General features: G+C 46.3%; 1 protein-coding gene and 1 pseudogene across 1 annotated transcript; one reads left to right on the top strand and one right to left on the bottom strand.

Annotated features, from left to right (window-relative positions):
* Positions 1-271: 271 nt before the first annotated feature.
* LOC147962679 (receptor-like protein EIX2) lies at positions 272-2,867 on the top strand (annotated as a pseudogene).
* A 6,021-nt stretch (positions 2,868-8,888) lies between these two features.
* On the bottom strand, positions 8,889-9,731 carry LOC147962678 (uncharacterized). The gene has a single exon (XM_087534267.1). It carries the CDS (start codon positions 9,729-9,731, stop codon positions 8,889-8,891), a length of 843 nt encoding a protein of 280 aa, XP_087390393.1.
* Between the last annotated feature and the right edge of the window lie 16,174 nt (positions 9,732-25,905).

Here is a 25,905-nt window from a genome sequence, read left to right as displayed (position 1 = left end):
CGAACATTAATGTGGTCCAGACTTTTCAACTCTAGGCATGGACTGTCTATCTGATTCCTAAAGAGACGTGCGGCTGGTTTGGGTGGTGTACACTTGCACTTGTGTTAACGGACAGCAACAGCCACACACATGGTCATCAGTCATGAGTACACTACTGACTAGTATTCACTTTCCTCTGAGGTTGAGAATTAAGATACCAAGATATTATTCGCGTTTTCTACACCAATCTCTTTTATCTATGTGAACTCTAGCTACTTGTAAACCAAGGAAATGCTCTCCAGCTTGCCACTTTTCTTACCCAACACTTCAATGGCGCCCCTGAAGGAACTCTTCCATATCTCACTTCTCTTGCTAGTATGCGCAGCCAAGGCCACCAACCTGGAAGCAGAAGCACTTCTCCGATGGAAGTCCAGTTTGGTTGGCGCCAACTCGCTGTCCTCATGGTCGACTATGAATTCCACCTGCTCTTGGTTTGGCATCTCATGTGACACTGCCGGGCATGTTACAGAGCTCAGCCTTCCCAACACTGAACTCAAAGGTACGCTCGATTACTTGTATTCGGCAGCATTCTTGAACCTCACCAAGATCAAACTCAACAACAACAGCCTTGCTGGAGCCATCCCGGCAAACATATCCAAGTTGCTCACGCTCACCTTTCTGGACTTGAGCAGCAACAATCTTGTTGGCTTAATACCTCGCTCATTCTCAAGGCTCCAAAATCTCAAGGCACTGCAGCTCTCTGCAAATAATCTCACGGGAGGAATTCCAGAGGAGCTGGGGATGATATCTGGGTTGCGAGATCTTATAGTGGGCAACAACCCACTTGGTGGGTCGATCCGAGCCTCACTCGGGAAACTTCAGTTCCTACAGGAGCTCAACTTCAGAAACGCTAGTCTGGTTTCTACTCTCCCACCAGAGCTAGGGAACCTCACTAGTCTTAAGTACATGACCTTGGGACAGAATCAGTTATATGGAAGTGTGCCACCATGTTTTGCCAGGATACAAACATTGTTGACATTTTACTTGGTTGAAAATAATATAAATGGTACCATCCCGAGAGAGATGTTTACAAACTGTACCAAGCTCGAGTTATTTATGGTATCCAGAAACTTGTTAATTGGAAGCATCCCATCGCATATCAGCAAGTGCAAGCAGCTCCAGATATTTGATGTATCCGGAAACATGTTAACTGGAAGCATCCCATCGCATATCAGCAAGTGCAAGGAGCTCAAGGGTTTTGATGTATCCAGCAACTTGTTAACTGGAAGCATCCCGGCGGAGATAGGGAGCATGCGGAACTTGCAAGCATTGTCCTTGTCCAAAAATCACCTTACTGGAATTGTGCCAACAAATATTGGTAATGCAATATCTTTGATATTCCTTGAGGTCAACTCCAACCATCTCGAGGGTGAGCTTCCTGAAACCATCTCCTTGCTGGTAAATCTCATTGCTCTCGACATGTCGGGCAACAAGTTTACGGGTATCATTCCTAATCATGACAACAGGCAGTTGCCAATTGTCAAGGTGGCTAACAGTACAGACAATAGCAGCTTCTCAGGAGAATCATGGTCTCCCTTTTGTCAATTAACACTCCTGGTGCTCTTGGATCTATCAAACAATGAGTTGTTTGGAGATCTTCCTGGTTGCATCTGGAACTTGAAAGATTTACAGTTCTTGGATTTGTCGGGCAATGCTTTAGCTGGGGAAGTTCCAACCTCAACTTTCTTCAACTCTTCACTAAGGTCACTGCACTTGTCAAGTAATAAATTCACAGGTTGCTTTCCAATGGTGTTGAAGAAGTTCAAAAGCCTTGTTGTTTTGGATCTCCGGGACAATAAGATTTCTGGTGTAATTCCTCCGTGGATAGGGGAAAGCAATCCTTCGTTGAGGATTCTCAGCCTCCGCTCAAACAAGTTCTACGGGAGTATTCCTTGGCAGCAGTTATCACAACTCCCCCATCTCCAACTGCTAGATCTTGCTGAAAACAATTTTGTAGGTTCCATACTAGAAAGTTTGGTCAACATCTCCCTGATGAGACAGACATTTGTGACACAACCAGTTGTAAAAATTGACATAGCACTTACTTCCCACAGATATTTTTATGTTTACAATGGAAGCATGGACATAATTTGGAAGGGACGGGAGTGCACCTTCAAGGGAAGGCATGCATTTGTGACTGGTATTGATCTCTCTGGTAATTCTCTATCTGGTGAGATCCCTTCAGAGCTCACAAGTCTCAGAGGCATGCGGTTACTAAATATTTCAAGAAATAATCTGTCTGGTAGTATCCCCAAGGATATTGGCAATCTAAAGCTATTAGAGTCCCTTGACCTCTCCTGGAACAAACTATCAGGTCATATTCCGCCTAGTGTTTCAAACCTGATGTCCCTCAGCAACCTCAATCTCTCCAATAACCTTCTGTCTGGAGAGATACCTACAGGCAGTCAGCTTCAAACACTCGATGACCCATCAATCTATGGCAATAATCTTGGACTCTGTGGTCCCCCCTTAAGACCATGCACAAATAATTCGAGTAGTACAACACCAATGGATGGAGCAGAGGAACATCACCATGAACTCGAAACACTGTGGCTGTACTACTCGGTGATTGCTGGAATTGTCTTTGGTTTCTGGGTATGGTTTGGAGCATTATTTTTCTGCAAGATCTGGCGGGTTGCTTTCTTCAGTTCTGTCGATGCCATGCAGCAGAATATTGTGCACAAGATGAAGCGTATCTGACTGTATTTATGATGCTTCGCACTAGATGCACAATTTGGCAGAAGAGGCTGCTTTATCTGCAGTCCGCATTGTATAATGTATTTTTCATGACCCTGCAGCTGCGGTTGCAGCTGTTTGTTTTGTTTCACCAATAAGCTACAAATTTATGTGCCTTTTGTGGGCAGAATTGGCTTGTAGTTGTTGTATGATGTGACCAGTGTTCTACAGGATTGCATTAGGTTTTATTATCTGAATTTTTGTGCTTTCCTACAATATTAGTTCGACCGGATATTTAGCAAGAGGTATAACCTCGATAAATTCTTTGGAGTGACATCCACTCAATCTCCATAGTATTTTTTGTGTTTTTTACGTGGTGCAACCAAAGAACAACAATTATAGTATATTGTGTTTCCGCTTGCTGTAGGATTTGAGATGTCAACGATTATAGTATGTTTTGGAGCATTATAGTATATTGTATTTCTGCTTTTTCATGTTCCAGTGTTTGTTGAATCATGCGACCAAAAAGGCCCTTACGCATGATTTACTGCTGTATGAGAAAAGTCAAGATTGATGTTTCAAACTCTAATGAGAAAATGTACATCGATAAGCAAATACCTCTGGGGAGGATTAATATTGCATTTAAGTAGAGACTAGAGTATTAAATCAACTCAATTAACAAGTTTTTTGTGTGGACGTGTATAATAAAAACCAACCACAGATTTTTGTCTCCTCTCTAAAAGAAATTAACCTTGACAGGGATTAGCATTTGAAGTATTTTTTCCCCATCTGCATCAATTACGATGAAAGACTGAAATGATCTGCCAGGAGTACCTGGCACGGGAGGTGTAAGAGCTTGTCGACCTAACGCCGTGTGGATCCAGAGTGGTTTGTTTGTTCTGCCTTGCATTTACCGTCGGTTTTTGAGCGCTGTGAGTGCTGCACTTCAGATTCTACAGCTTTGTATACACATTGCTATGTATGCAGGGTTGGATTTTGTGTTTGTCGAGACGCTCTCAACTGAACTGAAACCATTGCAGAGCTGCTGCTGCCGACCAAGAAAAAGAAACCCTGCCGCCATCATCACAAAATCTGAATATCCTGCCTTTTATTGTGTTATCAGATTGAAATATTCAATCTTATGTGGATGGTCTGTTTTGATAACATAATAAGTTTACCAAACGGACTAGTATCTACATAGCATAGTTTTCAACCTGCGGGCAAAAGGTGTCCTGTTTCTGCTGTATAGTGAAGCCCTTCCTTCTGCTATCTTCCAATGCATAGTTGCAATCATGATTGTTCAAAGCCTTCTACTTCTTATTTTTCTTCATCAGGCATAGAGGCGGCGGTGGAATCCGGAAAGAGCAAACAAACAATGTACATGCATGACGAAGATGGATGCTTGACAGCTCGATGACTGGTGGACGCAATGGAAATATTGACCCACGATGGATAGTACTCTCTCCGTCCGAAAATACTTGTCGAAGAAATGGATAAAAATGAATGTATCTAGAACTAAGATATGTCTAGATACATCCATTCCTCCGACAAGTATTTCCGGACGGAGAGAGTATATGCAGAGGAAGATAAACCGCTTGCGTTTGCCCGCGGTTCAGGTTAGACTTAATGGACATAGATTAAAGGTTTCGTTGAACAACTTTGGTCATGATTCAAAACCGTCTAAGATTCAACCCTGAGACCGGTTTTGACCTTGTTGACCGGTTTTGAACCCATTGACCAGCCAGTCAGCGTGTCACATGAGCGACACTGTTCATAACACTGTTCATGAATTCATTTTCTGCCAAAAAATCAGAAAATTTCATTTTCTGGAAAATTCTCACGCGAACAGTACTGTTCACGTGGCGAAAAATGAAATATTCCCGAATTCACTGCATATGCGGTGAAAAAAATCATTTTGAAAAAAGTTTGAAGAATTCCGTTTTCGCCACGTGAACAGTAATTTCGGGATTTCGTTATCCCCCGCATGAACAGTACATTTGAAATTTTTTTGTCCACTAGTACTGTTCACATGTGTGAAAACTGGGAATTTTCGAAAATTTGTGCTGATACTTTTTATATTTTTTTCAAACTTTTCCTGAGTTACTGTTCACGAGACGAAAAATTATTTTTCCTTCTAAAAATGGTACTTTTTATTTTTTTTTGAATTTACTATTCATGCAGGATTTTTCCCCTAGAAATTGAATTTCTCAGTTTTTTGGGGGGGAAAGTTTCAGAAAATGAATTTGTGAACAGTGTCGCTGATGTGGCACACTGACTGGGCGGTCAACAGGTTCAAAACCGGTCAACAGGGTCAAAACCGGTCTCAGGGTTGAATCTTAGATGGTTTTGAGAGTTGGGGGTTGTAGATTAGACGCTTTTGAAGTTGAGGGTTGTATATTAGACTAGGGCAAAAGTTGGGGGTTGAAATATGCACTTCTCTCTTCAGAAAAGGCTCAATGCTACTGGCTTCTTCAGGTATAATGTACCGAGTGAGCCTTAATGACGGTATGGGCCTTCATGGGAGAGGTATGAGCAATGTACGGAGTGATGCCCGATACTAGGAACCTACTTTTGTTCGTCGTTGATCACAAGCTCTTGAATATCTACAATCTGATTACGCCTAGTTTTGAGATATTGCCTACCTAGGTCAGTTTACGCCTGATGTTGTGAAAGGGGCCGGGCTGGGAAGGAGACACTGGAACAAGGATGTGCTGCAAGCTCAAGCACATAGTCCTGATGATCAGAACAGCATAGTGCTGATGCGAATGCTGGAACCAGGAGATGGTGGTGATGTCGTGCTGCAACTCCAGAGTCGATCACAGGTTCATCAGTCATAGGGTCATCTAGAACTGACCTGGAGTTCACCTTGTGTGGCTTCATGTGACGATGATTGGTACGCTTCCTGGGTAAGGTACGTAGCGAGAATCATCAACGATGTTTAGTTTCTGCACAATCAGCAGGTTTTTTTTTGCGACAGAAAGAGAGTTTTATTCCATAATCAGAGGGTTACAATCGAGAGGCACCAACTCCTCAATACAAGGTGGGCTCCTTCCCAGCCATACGGCAGTAGTGGACTCCGTACGACTATACAATGCCAACCGATGTGCTACCCTATTTTGATCACGCTTTATTTTTGATGGAACAAACTCTCGATCCTGAAGATGACGCTTGATCTCTAGCACCAAGTGCCCATAAACAGACCTGGACAAACCGTCCCCGGGGTCATTGCAGCTAGTGCCGTAGATGAGTCTGACTGAACCACAATTGGCAAGGATGAATGCTGCAGGGCCAAGGCCATACCCTGCATTATTGCATGTAGTTCCGCTTCCAGCGCGTCGTTACAGTTGAAGATGCATCTATATGCCGCGAAGATCACACCACCCTCATGATTCCGAAGTATCATACCTGCTGCCGCCGACCCGTCCTCTTGCATGAAGGCACCATCCACCGAAAGCGCTGCCCAGCCCGTGGGCGGCCGCGGCCAGTGAAGGGGTATTGGCGGTGCGGATGCTTCGGCGTTTGCAACTCGGACCGCAGGCATCTTCCCTTTGAGAATTTCATCCGTGGAGAAAGGCCCACACAGGGTCAAAGAATTCATATAACTTTGAAGGTAATCCGACGTTGCCGTTACGGACGGAACATCCTTTCTGTGTGTAAGGTCCGATCGTAGCGACCAAATCCTCCATAACAACATGATCGTGCAATCCCGCATGTGATCATCGCAATTTGCCAGGACGTTTAAAAGCCATTCCTTCCCAGTATCATGAAGGAGCTCCTGGCTCGGTAGACGCCACACAGTTCTCATCTGAGCCCATATCCCCTGCGCATGTTCACATGACACTAGAGCATGAAAGCTAGTCTCCTTTTCTCAGCCACACACCCGACAGCTATCTCTCGTAGATATGTGACGATACTTCTTGCATTCATTTGTAGCTAAAGCTCCAGAGACCACCTTCCAGGCCATAATTCTCATTTTCAGAGGCACTTTAGAGCTCCAAATCCGCTGCCAAATCGGCCTCCGACCCGAAGCATTACTGCTTGACGAGCTGAGCCTCATGGAGTGTTGGACTTCCATTGCAAGATGATAAGCACTACGCACAGAGAACTGTCCAGACCTCTCCGGGGCCCAAGCGATGAAATCCTGCCCGTTCCTTGGAGATGTGCGTATCTTCACAATCTCCCTGACATCCATGTCCCAAAAATGCTCCCTGAGCCGTTCCACATCCCATGCTCCATGTTCATTCAGAAAATTAGCTACCCGATTGAACCGACAATTCCTTTTAGGAGTAATCGGTCTGAAATTGTGACCACGAGGGATCCAAGCATCTCTCCAGGTTTTTATCATTTCGCCGTTGCACACGCGCCATATAATGCCCTTTTTCACCAAATCAAGACCATGAACAATACCCTTCCAGACCGCCGAACTGTTAGACGAGAAAACAATGTCAAGCAGGTTTCCCCTAGGGTAGTATTTGGCCTTCAATAATCTCGCACAAAGGCTATCTGGGCTATCTAAGAGGCGCCAAGCCTGCTTGGCAAGCAGAGCTTGATTAAACGCCCTCATGTCTCGGAATCCCATGCCCCCCATTGCTTTGGGTAACATCATTCTCTCCCAACTTAACCAGGCCATCTTCCTTTTGCCATTTTCCACCCCCACCAATATTGCCGCATCATCTTGGTTAGATCATCACACACTGAAGCCGGCAGTTTGAACACACTCATTACATAGGTAGGAATCGCCTGAGCCACAGCCTTGATAAGAATCTCTTTATTTCCAACTGAAACATATTGTTCACTCCAATCAACAAGAATTTTCCTCAATCTATCTTGCAGTGTCTCAAATTGCCCCTTGTGAACTCTTCCTTCAGGGACCGGGAGTCCAAGGTATTTTGGTTCAAACACCTGCTGCGTTACCTCCAATGTACTCTTGATCTCATCCACGACTGACCCACCGCAGTTGTCAGAAAACAGGATGGAACACTTCTCGGGATTTATAAGTTGACCCGTCGCCGAGGAATAAGTGTTCAACAAACCTTTAACAACATCCGCCTGCTGGCCTGAAGCTTCAAAAAATAGCAAGGTATCATCCGCAAAGAGGAGATGAGAGATCTCTGGTGCACCCCGACAAATGCTCACCCCGTTCAAACTGCCTTCATTCACTGATTTAGATAGGAGAGAAGATAACGCGTCAGCGACAAAGGGAAACAAAAACGGAGACAATGGGTCACCTTGACAAAGGCCTCGTGATGGTGAAAAAACCTCCAGAAGTTTCCCATTCAGTTTAACCGAGTAACGGACAGATTTAACACAAGACATTATCCAAGCTATCCACTGTTCCGAGAAGCCCCATCTACTCAGCGCCTTCTCCAGAAAATCCCAGTCGACCCGATCGTACGCCTTTGAGAGATCGAGCTTGTATGCACAGGCCGCCCGACTGGTATTTTTCAATGATTGTATGTGGTGGATGCACTCAAAGGCAATAATAGAATTATCCGAGATGAGCCGGCCCGGAATAAAATCACTTTGATTTTCAGAGATCAACTCCGACAGACAAGGCCGGAGACGGTTAACCAAACTTTATACACCAACTTGTAAATAACATTGCAGAGGCTGATCTGCCTGAAATCCTTAAGCTCCTTGGGATGAGGAACTTTCGGGATGAGGACGATCGCCGTATCATTAACCCCCTCTGGCATGGAGCCAGAGACAAAGAACTCCAACACGGCAGCAGTGATTTCAGATTTTAGAGTTGCCCAATTCCGTTGATAAAACCTTGTCGGGAAGCCATCCGTGCCCGGAGCTTTAAGCGGGCCAATTTGAAACAGTGCATTCGACACTTCCTCCTCGGTAAATGATGCACATAACATGGCGTTCATCTGGTCAGTTACCTTAGGGACAATAGCCTAGAGAACGACATCGGGGTTGAGAGTCGGGTCCTTGGTGTACACTTCCTTGAAGTAGGAAGTAGCCATGCGTTCCATGTCCGATGGAGAGGAGCACCATGAGCCATCAGACCGCCGAAGTCTCTGTATGTAGTTCCTCCGCGCCCGCCATACAGCTCGCCTATGCAAATATGCCATGTTTCGTTCTCCCTCCTTCAGCCACGTAATGCGTGATCTCTGTAACCACATCATCTCTTCCCTATATAATAGCTCATCGAGTTGGGCCATCTTCTAGCGAATCAACGAGCGATCCGCATCTCTTAGCTGTAGATCAGCCAGCTCGGATCTCAACTTCTCCAATTCTGTGACAACGTGGCCAAAATTCTTCTTACTCCACGCCCTAAGGTCATTCATCATTTCATGTAGGGCGTCCCGCACCGCCGCCAGATTGCCGGCCGGTTTGCTTTTCCTCCATCCATTCGCCACCACCTCTGCCAGCGCCGGGTGGCGTTCCCACATAATCTCATATCGAGGGGAAGCAGAAGTCCTCCTCGAATCCTCAAGAACCAGTCGAACCAAGATCGGACAGTGGTCAGAACATGACGAAGCAAGGTGAACAACTTGCGCGGCCGGGAAGAGCTCCCTCCACCCCTCATCCGCACAGGCACGATCCAGGCGAAATCGCACGTTCCTCTCTCCAAACTGCCCATTATCATATGTAAATGGATACCCCGAAAAACCGAGGTCCCATAATTCGCATGCCAACAAACAGTCCCGGAATAACCCCATTTGATTTTCAGAGCGCTGGGCTCTAGACATATGCTCATGCTGCCACATTGCCTCATTAAAGTCTCCACATACTAACCACGGCTCCGACGAAACCGCACGAAGCTGGGATAGAGAACTCCACATGAGATGACGGTTTTCAACTCGGGGTTCACCATAGACAAACGTCGTTCTCCAACTTTTATCATTTGCCACATCTACAATCCGCACGTCAATGTACCGTGCACAAGAATCCAGCACCGTAACCTGCAACTTCTCATCCCAAAAGAGTGCCAGGCCTCCACTGAGGCCGTCACTCGACACACCAACAAAACCCTTCATCTGCAATCTCCACCTCAATTTCTCCATCTTTGAAGAGGCCTGTCTTGTCTCCGACAGAAACACAAGCCCCGGGGAATTGGCTTTAGAGAGGGCCAACACCTCACGAACTGTCTGGCGGTGCCCCCCCCCCCCGGCAGTTCCAAGCTAGGATATTCATTGCATCTGGCGGTCCTCCTCGAAGGAGGCCGCCGATCTATCACCTGACATACCTCTTGACTCCATACGAGCCCTCTTACTGCTAGCACTACTGGTAGGCGAGGCCTGTGCACCATCCTCACCATTCCCCTGGGTAAGTGCTAGCACACCTCTCGGCCCTACCAACGCATTGGCATCCGGTCCAACATCCTCCATGGAGAGCCTTTTGCGAGCTGCTGGATCTCCTTGCTTGGATATGCGTCCATCCTTGGCAGGGCTTGTAGCCGTATCTAGCATGTCCGGGTCGACCACTGTCTTTCCCGGCGACTTCTGCTGATGAGATTGAGACGGCTGTTGCTTCTGACTCCTTCCCCGGCCATAACCATCATTGGACGGCTGTTTATTTAGTCCATCAGCATAGAGCCAAGACCCATACTTCTTGTCCTTCTCCTCATGCACCCCTGATCCGCACTCTTTGCAATCATGACCGATGAGCCCACATACACTGCAGAAGCGTGCCAGTTTCTCGTAACGCACCAAGTAGACTTGGCGTTCTTTCCCCCTGACAATACTGACAAACTTGGTGAGAGGCCGGCGAACATCATGCCGAACCCTAACCCTAATGTAGTCACCACGGGTGCTCCCGTTCAGTCTCATCTCCAGGATCTCGCCAGAGTTTTTCAGCAAATTTTCCACAATGTTCTTCCTGCAGAAACCCTCCAGGATCTTGTGAATTTTAGCCAGATTGGCATAAACATCATGGGAACCTCCTCTGCCTTTGTGAAACCATCATATGGAACCATCAACACGAGTAGATTCCTGAATAGCCAGGGCCCTTGATCCAGCATACGTTCCCAGTCTCCCAAGCAAGATGCTTGTACAACGAAGAGTTTCGGCCCAACCGGGCGAAACCTTACCGGCTGCGCGGGGTTCCAAGCCGCCCGCATATCCTTGTAGAAGGCCGCTTGGCTGAAGGTTTTCTCTGTATGAACCCTAGCCAGCGCGAGCCATCTCACGCTCTCATTGATCTCCGGATCAGCCTCATCTATCACCAGATCATCGAAGTCTTCATCTTCCAGGTTGAGTTGTTCCATGAAATCTCCAAGGTCCGGCGTTCCGTGAGAGCCGCCGCCGCCAGCGCTGGTGCCTGACAGGGCGTCTGCGGGAGGCTCCATCGCTACCGAGGGGCAGGGAGGAGCGAGGTTTGGCCGATCGAGAGAACCGCTCACAGGGAGGGAGATCGATTGGGGTAAGGTACTCAGGGGCGGCGGCGTCGCCCGAGAGGAGAGAAACCCTAGCCTTGCGCGAGGGGAAACTAACTGACAATCAGCAGGTTGATTAAGGCCACGTAAGGCTGCGATCTTGTAGTGCGCTGCACTGCTGCCCATCGATGGACCAGCAACTGTTTCACTTCAGAATAGGGGTCCCGCTTATCCTACTTATTTGATTTTATCTGTCAATCTCCTACCTAACCTTTAATTTTAGAACACTTTATTTTACAATAGATATGACAAATTTATGAGAGTCACATCATCCAACCATAATTAATATATATAGTAGAGAACCCTAGGCACCATCACTGAGTTTCAGGTGCTACTTTTCCTTGCTTTCCCGCTGGGCCAGGCCTAAGCCTGTATATTCAAGTCACGTTCGGCCATTTCGGAAGCAGTACACACAGCAGCTTGTATACTAGGGGCTCAACTTGCATATACGTAAGCCTAAATGTGATTGCTGTCTACTGTGTGTACCACCGGAACAATAGAGGGCTGGTTAACGGCAGTCACGGTGAGCCTAAGCCTGTATATTCAAGTCAAATATAGGAGAGCAAATATAAAGGAACAACAATAATTTTGATAGTTGTTCAATCTAGTTCATTCTCTACTAGGAGCTAACGCCCGCTTTGCCACGCCGTTCTTCATTTGTGGGATCTTTTTTCCTTTAGCAGATTACTGCAGTCGGTTGTTTTGTTTTCGTTTTATCTGTATTGGCTGGGGTTTCAATTATGTTTTGGTTTTTTTGGGGGGGTTTATATGGGGTACTGCTAGAGAAGGTATTTGTTCTGAGAGCAGAGTGGAGTTGTTTGGTACGTGGTGTGGTGTCCTTACAAATTTCAGCCTTGGTGTCAGCTGGGGGTCGTTGTGTGAACGCCTTGGGAGATCCTATTCCAAGCTGAAGTCATGGAATTTCAACCATAACGTTCACATGGGCCTGCCCACGAAGCTCCCACTCACCTCAGTCAGCTCCCTTCTACACTCGCTCGCTTAACAATTTCCACTCGGTCGACTCTGATCTTATAAAAAGCCAGCTAGTTCCTTTCAAAAAAGTTTGTTATATCAAAAGATGTTCATGGATTTATAAGAATCTTCAATTTTTATAAATGTTGCTAATTAGAAAGCATGAATTTTTAAAATGTTTGGGAATTTTAAAAATAATCATGGATTTAGAAATATTTGCAAATTCAATAGAAATTAAACTTTAAAATATTCATGATTTTTAAATTTTTTCATGAATTTAAAAAACATTAGTATTTTTCAATCATCACAAATTTTAATAAATATTCTTTAATTAAGGTAAAAATGTTAAAATAGAAAATAGAGGAAAATTGTAACAAAAATTAATAAAAAGAAAGATAAATGTCAACCAACGACACACATCCTTACAGGTGGCCCTAGTGACTCCACAACCTTAGTATCTTAATATTCTATATGCCAACACCATGCCCCCCCCCCTCCAATTACAAATAATCACCAAATTTGTCCATAATAATTGTGCGTTGGATGTGTTGTTTTATGTTGGATCCCTAATTCGTCAAGTGTGGATCTCTCTTTGCTTTGAGGTCACGGTTGTGTGTTGGATGTTGTCTGGATGGCTGATGCATGGCGTCATGTTGCAGCATGACTTGCCATGGGCACCGGCCACGTCAAATAGGTCCCTCTCACCGATATGTGGACGAAGCTCTAGAACCTACATAATTAAATATAGGTATATGCATCGATGAATATAGTAGACTAAATATTGAGGTGCCGTGGTAATTTGTATGGTAGTTCAATCTAGTTCATTGTATATGTCAACGCCCTCACAGTTGGGGAACATAGTAATTTCAAAAAAAATCCTACGCACACGCAAGATCATGGTGATGCATAGCAACGAGAGGGGAGAGTGTTGTCCACGTACCCTCGTAGACCGAAAGCAGAACTGTTAGCACAACGCGCGCGGTTGATGTAGTCGTACGTCTTCACGATCCGATCGATCAAGTACCGAACACACGGCACCTCCGAGTTCAGCACATGTTCAGCCCGATGACGTCCCTCGAACTCCGATCCAGCCGAGTGTTGAGGGAGAGTTTCGTCAGCACGACGGTGTGGTGACGATGTTGATGTTCTACCGATGCAGGGCTTCGCCTAAGCACCGCTACAGTATTATCGAGGTGGACTATGGTGGAGGGGGGCACCGCACACGGCTAAAAGATCAACTTTATCAATTGTTGTGTCTATGGGGTGCCCCCTGCCCCCGTATATAAAGGAGCAAGGGGGGTGGCGGCCGGCCTAGGAGGAGGGCGCACCAAGGGGGGAGTCCTACTCCCACCGGGAGTAGGACTCCTCCTTTCCTTGTTGGAGTAGGAGAGAAGGAAAGAGGGGGAGAGGAAGAAGGAAAAGGGGGCTTTCCTTGTTGGAGTAAGAGAGAAGGAAAGAGGGGGAGAGGAAGAAGGAAAAGGGGGCTGCACCCCTTGTCCAATTCGGACTAGAGGGGGGCGCGCGCCTCTTCCTTTTGGCCTCTCTCCTCTATTCCCGTATAGCCCAATAAGGCCCATATACTCTCCGGCGAATTCCCATAACTCTTCGGTACTTCGATAAATACCCGAATCACTCGGAACCTTTCCGATGTCCGAATATAGTCATCCAATATATCGATCTTTACGTCTCGACCATTTCGAGACTCCTCGTCATGTCTCCGATCTCATCCGGGATTCCGAACTCCTTCGGTATATCAAAACATATAAACTCATAATATAACTGTCATCGAAACGTTAAGCGTGCAGACCCTACGGGTTCGAGAACTATGTAGACATGACCGAGACACATCTCCTGTAAATAACCAATAGCGGAACCTGAATGCTCATATTGGCTCCCACATACTCTACGAAGATCTTTATCGGTCAGACCGCATAAGAACATATGTTGTTCCCTTTGTCATCGGTATGTTACTTGCCCGAGATTCGATCGTCGGTATCTCAATACCTAGTTCAATCTCGTTACCGGCAAGTCTCTTTACTCGTTCCGTAATACATCATCCCGCAAATAACTCATTAGTTGCAATGCTTGCAAGGCTTAAGTGATGTGCATTACTGAGAGGGCCCAGAGATACCTCTCCGACAATCGGAGTGACAAATCTTAATCTCGAAATACGCCAACCCAACAAGTACCTTCGGAGACACCTGTAGAGCACCTTTATAATCACTCAGTTACGTTGTGACGTTTGGTAGCACACAAAGTGTTCCTCCGGTAAACGGGAGTTGCATAATCTCATAGTCATAGGAACATGTATAAGTCATGAAGAAAGCAATAGCAACATACTAAACGATCGTGTGCTAAGCTAACGGAATGGGTCATGTCAATCACATCATTCTCCTAGTGATGTGATCCCGTTAATCAAATAACAACTCTTTGTCCATGGTTAGGAAACATAACCATCTTTGATTAACGAGCTAGTCAAATAGAGACATACTAGTGACACTCTGTTTGTCTATGTATTCACACATGTATTATGTTTCCGGTTAATACAATTCTAGCATGAATAATAAACATTTATCATGAAAGAGGGAAAAAAATAATAACTTTATTATTGCCTCTAGGGCATATTTCTTTCAATCTCCCAGTTGCACTAGAGTCAATAATCTAGATCACATCATCATGTGGTTAACATTGATAGTTCACATCATCATGTGATTAACGCCCATAGTTCACATCGCCATGTGACCAACACCCAAAGGGTTTACTAGATTCAGTAATCTAGTTCACATCGCTATGTGATTAACACCCAAAGAGTACTAAGGTGTGATCATGTTTTGCTTGTGAGAGAATCTTAGTCAACGGGTCTTTCACATTCAGATCCGTTATGTATTTTGCAATTTTCTATGTCTACAATGCTCTGCACGGAGCTACTCTAGCTAATTGCTCCCACTTTCAATATGTATCTAGATCGAGACTTAGAGTCATCCAGATCGGTGTCAAAGCTTGCATCGACGTAACTCTTTACGACGAACCTTTTGACACCTCCATAATCGAGAAACATATCCTTATTCCACTAAGGATAATTTTGACCGCTGTCTAGTGATCTACTCCTAGATCACTATTGTACTCCCTTGCCAAAATCAGTGTAGGGTATGCAATAGATCTGGTACACAGCATGACATACTTTATAGAACCTATGGCTGAGGCATAGGGAATGACTTTCACTCTTTTTCTATCTTCTGCCATCGTCGGGCTTTGAGTCTTACTCAATTTCACACCTTGTTACACAGGCAAGAACTCTTTCTTTGACTGTTCCATTTTGAACTACTTCAAAATCTCGTCAAGGTTTGTACTCATTGAAAAAACTTATCAAGCGTCTTGATCTATCTCTATAGATCTTGATGTTCAATATGTAAGCAGCTTCACCGAGGTCTTTCTTTGAAAAACTCCTTTCAAATACTCCTTTATGCTTTGCGGAATAATTCTACATTATTTCCGATCAACAATATGTCATTCACACATACTTACCAGAAATGTTGTAGTGCTCCCACTCACTTTCTTGTAAATACAGGCTTCACCGTAATTCTTTGACGGTGCTTTCTTTCAGCAGATCCGTTTTGTTGGTGAGCATGAGGACAAGAGACATGGTGTGATATGCCAAGCTTTTGAAAGAAAGAATTTAATTTTTCATACTCACCACCCCAGTCACTTTGCATAGCAATGATTTTAGAGTTCAGTTTGCGTTCAACAAGATTTTGGAAATTGAGAAAAACTTGGAATACATCAGATCGTTTTTTCAATAGGTAAATCCAAGTAAATTTACTATAGCCATCAATAAAACTTACATAATAGGAAAATCTACCAACTGAAGTAGGAGCTGGCCCCCATACATCTAAAATGATAAGTTGTAAAGGGGCAGTAGACACACTAGTATAAATTAGGTAAGGTAACTGATGACTTTTTGCTTGTTGACACGGATCACAAACTGACTCAACACTAGGCTCATAAGAGAGTTTATTTTTGCTAAGAACATATCTAACTATGACTGAAGATGGATGACCCAAACGACTATGCCATCTTGATGTAGATATCTTGGTGACAATATTTGCTTGTTTATTGGACCATGAAGATGATGATGATGATATGAGTGGGTAGAGGCCTCCCGCGCACCGTCCTCTAAGAATGACTCTCCTTGTTCTCAAGTCCTTAACCAAGAAAAAATAAGGAGAAAATTCAATAAGAACATTGTTATCAAGAGTGAATCGATGAACGGAAACAAGATTTTTAGATGTTTGAGGGACATGCAAGACATTGGTCAAGTGTAAATTTTTCACAGGGTTTTCAACAAATGAACTGCCAATGTGTGTGATATCCATACCAGAACCGCTTGCCGTGCGAATTTGGTCGCCTCCATTGTACTTCTCCCGCATCGTCAACTTGTCAAGTTCACCTATGATGTGGTTTGTTGTTGCACTATCGGCATACCAGTTGGTGTCCACGCCATAGGAGACTGCATGCGCCTCCTTTTCTTCTTGTTCGTTTTCTTCATAACGCCACCAGCAAACTCGTGCACCTCCTGGATGGTGTCTGTAGCATATCTGACACTCTGGATAGTCATGTTGTTGCTCATGAACCTGCTGTTGCTGTTGCTGTCGAGGGCGGCCTCTGAATCCGCCGCCTCCATTGGAGCAAGAGGACTGACGATCACCGCGGTCACCACTATCACCACGGCCACACGCCCTTCCTCCGCGCCCGCGAGATCTGCCGCGGGACTGGCCACGGCCTCTGTAGACCGCATTGGCGGATGAGTGGAACCCGCCTGAAGATGAGTCGCCTAGCATCTCCATCCTTTGATCAAGGGCAGAGATCTGAGCAAATAGATCGTCGGCTGTGATGGTGTTTTTCACAGCGCCGATCGCCGCCACCACGGAGTCGTAGTCACGGTCCAGTCCGGCCAAGATATAGTCCACCATCTCCGGATCAGATACGGGACAACCGACAGCAGGTAGTTCACCCCCAAGACTTTTCATCTTCGCCATATACGCCGAGCTTGACATGGTGCCCTTCTTGGTATTGGTGATGGCAGTTCTTAGATTAGTAATCCGAGACTGAGATTGTGAGGCGAAGAGATTTTTCACCGTCGTCCAGAGCTCAAAGGTGGAATCTTTCCCAACGACTTGTGCAAGAATTTCTGGAGACATGGAATTGAGAAGGTATGATAGAACCTGCTGGTCTTTGGCGATCCAGGGTCCGTATAGGTGGTTCGGCTCTAGGGCCGTGGTCTTGTCTGCCTTCGTGATCTCCACCATCCTGGGCGGAGCGGCGTCGGTGTTGTCCAGGAGCCCCGTCACCTGCGCGCCTCGCAGGGCTGGGAGGACCTGCGTCTTCCAGAGGATAAAATTACCTCTTGCGAGCTTCTCAGACGGCGGCGATCCGAGGTTGAGGGAGACGCCGGCGGAGGAAGCCATGGAGACGATGATATGTGGTTTCTAGGGTTTTGGTTTGTGGCTAGATGTATAAAAAGAGGTGGCTCTGATTACCATGAAAGATATCAAGCGTTCCTACTCCATTGAGGGAGCCGCGTGGTGTTTATATTGATATGTGGCCGCAGCCCTTGGCTTGGCGTACAAGGTTATACAAGAGGAGTTTGAGTAGAATACAAGAGAAGGAAGGAGGTTGAGATTACAACACGTATATTCTAACACGCATATATTGTGATATACAATTATACATGATGAATGGTGAATTAGCAGCAGATGCCACATCAGAAAAAACAGAGAAGAGGGGGGGGGGTGCAACTGCAATGTCGTCTGACGACTCCGTGATCCCGTCATGTGACCGTCACTATGAGGAACAAGGATTGAGGTGGCAGAAGATCATGTCCAACCAAGCCTCCTCTCTCATTTCCCTCAACTCAGCTCACATGAATGGCATGACAGATGGAGTTTGCAGCAGCAGAGCGGTCCTATTGGCCGGTACATAGGCTCAATCGAGAGCAGCTTTCATCCTGCGAGCAATGGACGGGTGAAGGACTCGTGGATGAAGGTCCATTTGGAGCTCGACCACATGGAGACCCCGCCATTCTCTGCATCGGCAAAGCTCGGCGGCCTTGGCGATTTCGGCACTACGGATTTCAACCCGTTCAGAAACGAGCCAGTGTTCTTCGCGCTGGTATCTAGGCTGCTCGTGTCCATATTCAAACGCATACTGGAAATAGGCCTCGGCAAAAAACTTTGGGAGAAGAAGAAACTGGGAGCATTTCGCTGCCAATACCTTGGGAGCTTCCCTTGCTGTACAAGGACATCTCAGTACTGCAATCCATGTCGTCTCCTCTTTGAGAACTCAGGCCGTAGTAGCTCTGCAAGCTGCTCATTGCGAGCGACGACTGCTGCTGTCTAGACTTGTCAGAATCTAATGAATTCACAATGTCTACACGTCGTTTGCACTTTACAAAATTCATGGCATATCAGCATCAGATACATACATAAATGTACGTGCTCATGTACTAGTGTCTTTGAATGTTGGAAACAATCATCAGTCAAGCCACCGACAGAGAAGATGTACACTCTTTTGCAGAAGATGTATACTCAGCCGCCTTTCACACATATCGTGTATATATGGATCATTACGTACAAAAAGGGTTTAGATTGCCGCGGCGACTCCCGCCGCGTCAGCCTACGTATCAGAGCAAGACGCCGTCGTTCCCGAGCACGAACCCTTGGTTGTCGCCAATGAACCTTCAACATCCATTGTGTTATTTGGCTGGCATAGTTTCAGACAGACGATAAATAGACTAAAACTGCAGAATTCAGTTGAGCCAAGTGCTTACTTTACGGAGTAGAGGTTCCCGGGGATGTTATCAGCGGACCCTCAATTGAGCGTTCCTCCGCCATCAAGGATGGAGAGGGAGGCGAAGCCCTGATGGTAGCAATACAGCGCTCCAAGCGCCCAATCTGCTTCCGAATACAGCCGAAGGCCTCCTTGCTCCAGGATCGCAAAGAGCCATCAACATGCTTCAGGTTAGACCATGTTGACTGAAGTGAAGGACAGCCATCCCTCCCCTCAAGTCCTCAACCCACACCCGCTCAAGAGTTTCTCTGTAATCATCAGCCAGTAGCCACATCTCCTCATAACGGAACCCTTGCTGGACCGGAGATCGTCGTGCCTGTTGGGTCCTGCCTCCCAACAGAACCAGCATGGGGTAGTGATCCAAAGAAGTGGCAATGAGATTCTCCACCCCGCACCCATCGAACATACCAGTAAAAGCTCCATTGGCCGCAGCCCTATCCAAGCGACATTTAACATGACAATCCGGGTCTTGTTTGTTGCACCACGTAAACTTCGGACCGGAGTAGCCCACATCAGTCAAGCTACAGTCCATCAGGCAATCCCTAAAAGCAGTTATCTGAGCCTCTGACCGGTCTTGAGGACCACAATGTTCATCCTAAGCCAAGACCTCATTGAAGTCCCCACAACATAGCCACATTGGTTGAAGACGTCTGAGAAGCTCCCAAAACTGAGGTCTATCTTCTCTCCTGGGCTCCCCATAAACAAAGGAGGCACGCCAGACCACCCCCTCGTTGATCTTCACATGAGTATCAATACATGTTCAACTTGAGCATGAGTTTCCTACCTAGCTTCAAGTTGAGCATGCAGTGGATGCAGCAGGAAATTAGATGCAGATTAATTGCATAGTACAAGAAACAACAAGTTGTGCCTCTGTTTTGGTTGATCTGTAACTCTGTTTGATTGGAACATGTACTAATTAATGTGCTGGTTCTAGATTTAAATTAGCAAGATTAGTTGCAAGCCCGAGGTCGAAGCAGAGAGGTCCACGCGCACGCCCTCCTAGTCAACCGCCTCGCCGCCGAACTTGTCAGAGTTCTCTGCAATTTTCTCCAATCACTGAACTTGTGAAGATTTACCACACAATGCTTGTTCTTCTTGTGTTTGTCCTCGGTGCCGGGAGGAACGGCACGAGTAAATATAGTAGAGTAAATATCAAGGAACTACAATAATTTTGATGGTTGTTCAATCTAGCACATTCTATATGTCAATGCCCTCTCTCAAGTAAAGAGAAAGACCATGAAGGGCTTGGGGGGGGGGGGGGCTGGCCCCCACCCCAATCCAAATGATTTGTGTTCTAAAGTAATAGCAAACATGGTTCGTCCCACGCTTATGCGTGAAAAACATTCTTAGGTGCAATTAAAATGAAGAAGCAAGAAGTTTCGAGGATACTGAAGGCGGGTTTTTGTTGGACATCGAAATTGATATCACAAGTTTTCAGGTGTTCAGACAGGTCACTTGCGTGAACGAACCGTTCCTCGAGAAGGGTCAACCGAGCGAATAAATTAATTTCCCTCTGACGTTCGCTACGCGCGGATTCTAGAGCAATGCAAGCTAGCCCAGAAAAAGGGCTATGCCCAATCAGTTGCTTTTTTGAAAAACAAAGCGTCAGCAAAAATCAAATATTTTGTGCAGAAAAGACAGAAAAACCATAAATTTAACAGGAGAGAGAAACATAAATGTTTCCATACCCATAAAATTTCCATCTCAAAAACAATCGTGAAAAGGGGGGAAATACATAAACATCGATATTGGGATAAAATGATAGAAAAGTAAGGTTGCCATGATCATGATTAAAATCTACCTATATATAACAGAAAAATTGACCGTGTTCAAGATTTCGTATAAATGGATAAGTATAAAAACTGAGATAAATTTCCGTGACATGATGAAAATTAATCCACCTATAGGTAAATGTAAATTTCCATACTGCATTAAAACAATTTTCCATGGTATGCTCAATAAATTTTCCATGCTATATAAAATAAATTTGCCATGTAACAATACAGACACAAACATATGGATGATAAATGTCCATGATATTGTATGAGTAAACATGCACAACTAAAATTTGATGGAAAATGTTCTATACAGTAAGGAAAAATCATGACAAGTTGTTAGAAACTTGTTGGGGGGAAAAGTTGAACTTATCATGTGACAAATTAGAGAAAGAAAACAGAATTCACTAAAAAAATTATACACAACCATACCAAATTGTGAGCATGTATGTTTTGTTCACTTTTTTTTTGTTTCGTTAGTTTTATATAGATGGCAGGGCAGAGTACGTGGAGGTGGAGGCCTTCGCCAGCTCCAACTTGCGAGTTTTGTTGTTCATGGCTCCTGAGATCTGCCAGTGTATGGAAGATGGTCAGGAACCACTTGTTAGCAATGGTCAGGAACCGCCCGTGTATGGAAGCAGCCGATCAAATTGGCAGGGGAGGTGTAAGGGTTGTCGGCATAACAGCGCGTGAAGTCAGAGTCCGTTGTTTCAGAGTAGAACAGGCAAGAAAGCTCCATAGTCTTGTGAACCATGGTTGATCTTAGGAACTGCTGCGGTGCAGATCCTCTGTAACCTTGCATACATATTGCTGTCACTCTGAACTGAAATGAACTGAAGCCATTGCAGAGCCGCTATTGTACGAAGAAAATAGAAATGCCAACAGTTTTTCGATGCTACCGTTGCAAAACTGTAGCAAAATTAGAACTTCCTACATTTTCACCTGTAGCAGGATGAAAAAGAAAAACAATCAAGAGAACTCGTGCTGCCTCGGTACTGAATATTTCAGACATAATAAGCTCAGTTCAACAAATGGTCTGTGCGTCTGCAGAGCAGAGTATTCAACGAACGGGTGAAGGACTCGTGGTTTGTGGTCCACTTGGAGCTCGACCACATGGAGACCCCGCCGCCATTGCTGTACGAGCACATTTCAGTACTGCAATCCATGTCATTTTCTCTCTGAGAACTCAGGCCTTAGTAGCTCTGCAAGCGACGACTGCAACCTGGAGAAAGCACCTGGATATTGCCACATGTTGACAGGAGATATATATATCCTGACCACAACCTGGTTTCATGTTTTGCAGCAGGGAAGTACGTACTGGCAGCCTTGATGTATGCAGTTCTTTTGCACCTCACAAAATCCATCGCATATCAGGATCAGATACATACATAAATGTATGTGCTCACGTCGTACTGTACTGTATGCCTTTGAATGCTGGAAACAATCATCGGTCAAACAACAGTAATAGACAGATAAGATTTACACTCTCTTGCGGAAGACAGAACGTCGGGACAATCAGCAGCCTTTCACGTGTGTGTCTATATATGGATCATTCTTACATACAAAAAGGGTTTCAGATAGCCGTGGTTTTTTCCGCCGCTTCAGCCAACATATCGGAGCAAGACACCGTCATTTCCGAGCACAAAACCTTGGTTGTCTCCAATGAACCTGCAACATCCATCACAACCATTGTAAAATGTTGGCAGAGTTTCAGACGTGAAACAGACTCAGACCCTGAACAAGTAAGATAATGATATCTCCTGCGGAATTCAGGCGATCCGAGTGCTTACTTTACGGAGTATAGGTTGCCGGGGATGTTATCTGCGGCCCTGTCGTGCACCCAGGTCTTGCCGCCCTTGGTTGTTTTCAGCAGGACACCGCTACCACCGGCAGCCCATGCCTCATCCTTTAAAACAGAACCACAGATCAGCTAGTTGTTGTTCAAGGTTACTTAGTAGTATCATGTAAACATAGTACAGTTCGTTTCAGTTAGTGTTACCTTTGAGCGGTAGCCCACGTCCAGAATCCCAAACCCCCGGCTTTGCACCAACGCTTCCTCGAAGTCCTCAACTATCTGGAAATGGATCCTAGTTAGAATATGTTAATGAGCGCTTAAAGGAACTGCATTATGCTGTGTTTGCCCATTTTGCTAACTAAACTGATCGAATCGAATAAGAACTAGCACTCACCCCTGTTCCTTTACTGAGGAAGAGCCCACCGCCGCGCACGAGGAGCCAGAGACCACCATCTGCTCTCCATCCCATGTTCTATATCCGCCGTGCCACAGCCCTGTTGTGCGGTTGCCAATATAGCTGCAATTGCAGGTGTACATAGACACTTCAGAACAAAACCCCGGCCAGATATTTCACCCGAATCGATACTGCTAAGTAGTAGCATAATATCATCGAACCTGCCCAGGCTCCCATGTCAAGAAGAAGTTGCCGCGGCTGGAGACAGCGACGTAGCTGCCGTCAGGTGAGCGGTTCACCGTGTTGAAACTTGAAAGTGCCGGTGTAGTAACTCGCACCGCTAATGCCGCTTGAAACTGTTCTGCACCACAGACAAAAACGACAGAGCAAACAATGTCATGCCTTGATCGCCCAAGTGGATTTTCCGGCACGAGTTTCATCCGGACGGCACTCTCGCCCGGTACAAGGCGCGGTGGGTGCTTCGCGGCTTCACGCAACAGGCCGGCGTCGACTACGGCGAGACCTTCAGTCCGGTGGTCAAACCAGCCACCGTCCGGATTGTCCTGAGCCTCGCCGCCGGCAAGTCGTGGCCCATACATCAGCTGGACATCAAGAACGCCTTCCTCCACGGCCATCTTGCGTAGACGGTCTACAGCCACAAGCCTTCCGGCTTCGTCGACGCCACCTCGCCCTCGCATGTGTGCCGGCTAAACCGTTCTTTCTACGGTCTCAAGCAGGCGCCTCGGGCGTGGTTCACCAGGTTCACGACGTACCTGCGGAGCCTTGGCTTCGTCGCGTCGCGGGCGGACTCATCGCTCTTCGTCCTTCGACGTGGTGCTCACCTCGCCTACCTGCTCCTCTACGTCGACGACAGCATCCTCACCGCCAGCTCGGGCGCGGTGCTCGACTCCGTCATCCAGGCTCTTCACCGCGAGTTCTCCATGACCGACCTCGGCGCGCTCCACCACTTCCTCAGCATCAACGTCACCACCACTGCGCGTGGCTTGTTCCTTTCCCAGGAACAGTACGCCCTGGAGATCCTCGACCGTGCCGGCATGCTCAACTGCAAGCCCATCTCCACTCCGGTCGACACGCTGGCCAAGCTCTCCACCGACACTGGCCCGCTCTTCCACGACCTGTCGCTCTACCGCAGCCTGGCCGGGGCGCTGCAGTACATCACGTTGACGCGGCCCGATCTCTCTTATGCCGTTCAACAGTGTTGTATGTTCATGCATGCCCCCCGCGACTGCCACTTCCAGCTCATGAAGCGCATCCTTCGGTATCTGCGTGGCACGACTCACCTTGGCCTTCAGATCCATCGCGACGCCGACACCGAGCTCGTGGCTTACTCCGACGCCGACTGGGCCGGCTGCCCCGACACGTGCAAGTCCACCTCGGGCGATTGTGTCTTCCTCGGCTCCAACCTCCTCACGTGGTCATCTAAACGGCAGAGCACCGTTTCTCGTTCGAGCGCCGAGGCCGAGTACCGGGCGGTCGCCAACGCCGTCGCCGAGTCGGTGTGGCTACGCCAACTACTTGGCGAGCTCCACCAACCGCCATCCCGTGCCACGGTCGTCTACTGCGACAACATAAGTGCTGTGTACATGTCGAGCAACCCGGTGCAACACCAACGCACGAAGCACATCGAGATCGACCTTCACTTCGTGCGCGAGCGTGTGGCACTGGGTGAGATCCGTGTTCTCCACGTACCGACGAGCTCGCAGTTCGCCGACATCTTCACCAAGGGGCTGCCAACGGGCGTCTTCCTCGACTTTCGGTCCAGTCTCAACGTCGACGAACCCCACGTTTCGACTGCGGGAGGGTGTTGGAACGTGCCCACGTCCCTCTCGTCAGGTGGCTAGCCATGCAGCCCGCGTCGTGCGCGTCTCCAACAGCCCACGTACTTCATGTTTATCCTCTCCTGCATGGTAGCGATAGCCGGCTAAGGCCGTTGTACTCTCCCACGTTCCTCTGCTTCCTCTCCTGTAAACTGTATAAATATACCCCGATGGATGAATAGAAGCAGTGTGTGAGTGTTACATATCTCAACTATTAGCTTACTCGTTGCTCATTACAAAATGTGCCATAGAACAAAAAAGACAATCAGAAAACCATGATACAACTCACGAATCATGATTCTATCGCTAGCATGCATATGCCACCCATACCGTAGTTCAGTATGTCACATGTATGTCTATTTGCACCCCACCTCTCGCCCCTTGTAACCTGTAGGTACCGTATGTTTCCTGTGCTAGTGATAAGTTTATAAAGGTTACAAAAAGTATTTTATTGGATTTGTATTTAAAGGTAGTTTACAATGAAACTATATTTGTTACATAGTTAAATTTATAATTAAATATTGACTCAAAATACAAAGGAGACCTAGATGGAGTAATTAACTACTACCTCCATTTGAAATTAGTTGTCGCTCAAACGAATCTATCTAGACGTATTTTAGTTTAGATACATCCGTTTAAGCAACAACTAATTTCGGATGGAGGAAGTATTTGCATAACCAGACAATATCTTACCACATGCCAGCCTCGACGCTTGTTCGTGGTTTTCTCTTCGACGGCGTGTGTGCGTTCTTGTGTAGGTTGCCAGGTCGCCCTGTGTGCCTTGTTTTTGCGGGCATGTTGACGGTTTTCGCCCGGTTTTCCGTTAATTAACTGGACACCTCTCTTCGACCTTTTTTAATGAATTGGGCTCTAAGGACCGCATTTCCAAAAATAAAATATCTTACCACATGGGCGAACATTAATGTGGTCCAGACTTTTCAACTCTAGGCATGGACTGTCTATCTGATTCCTAAAGAGACGTGCGGCTGGTTTGGGTGGTGTACACTTGCACTTGTGTTAACGGACAGCAACAGCCACACACATGGTCATCAGTCATGAGTACACTACTGACTAGTATTCACTTTCCTCTGAGGTTGAGAATTAAGATACCAAGATATTATTCGCGTTTTCTACACCAATCTCTTTTATCTATGTGAACTCTAGCTACTTGTAAACCAAGGAAA

Source organism: Triticum urartu, chromosome 7A (assembly GCF_056163025.1).
Source record: "Triticum urartu cultivar PI428250 chromosome 7A, HENAU_Tu73, whole genome shotgun sequence".
NCBI classification, from domain to species: Eukaryota; Viridiplantae; Streptophyta; class Magnoliopsida; order Poales; family Poaceae; genus Triticum; species Triticum urartu.
This window is presented reverse-complemented; position numbering and strand designations above follow the sequence as displayed.

Excerpts from the sequence above, each read along its gene's own strand:
- LOC147962678 (XM_087534267.1), bottom strand. The coding sequence starts at position 9,731 with ATGGAGAAATTGAGGTGGAGATTGCAGATGAAGGGTTTTGTTGGTGTG.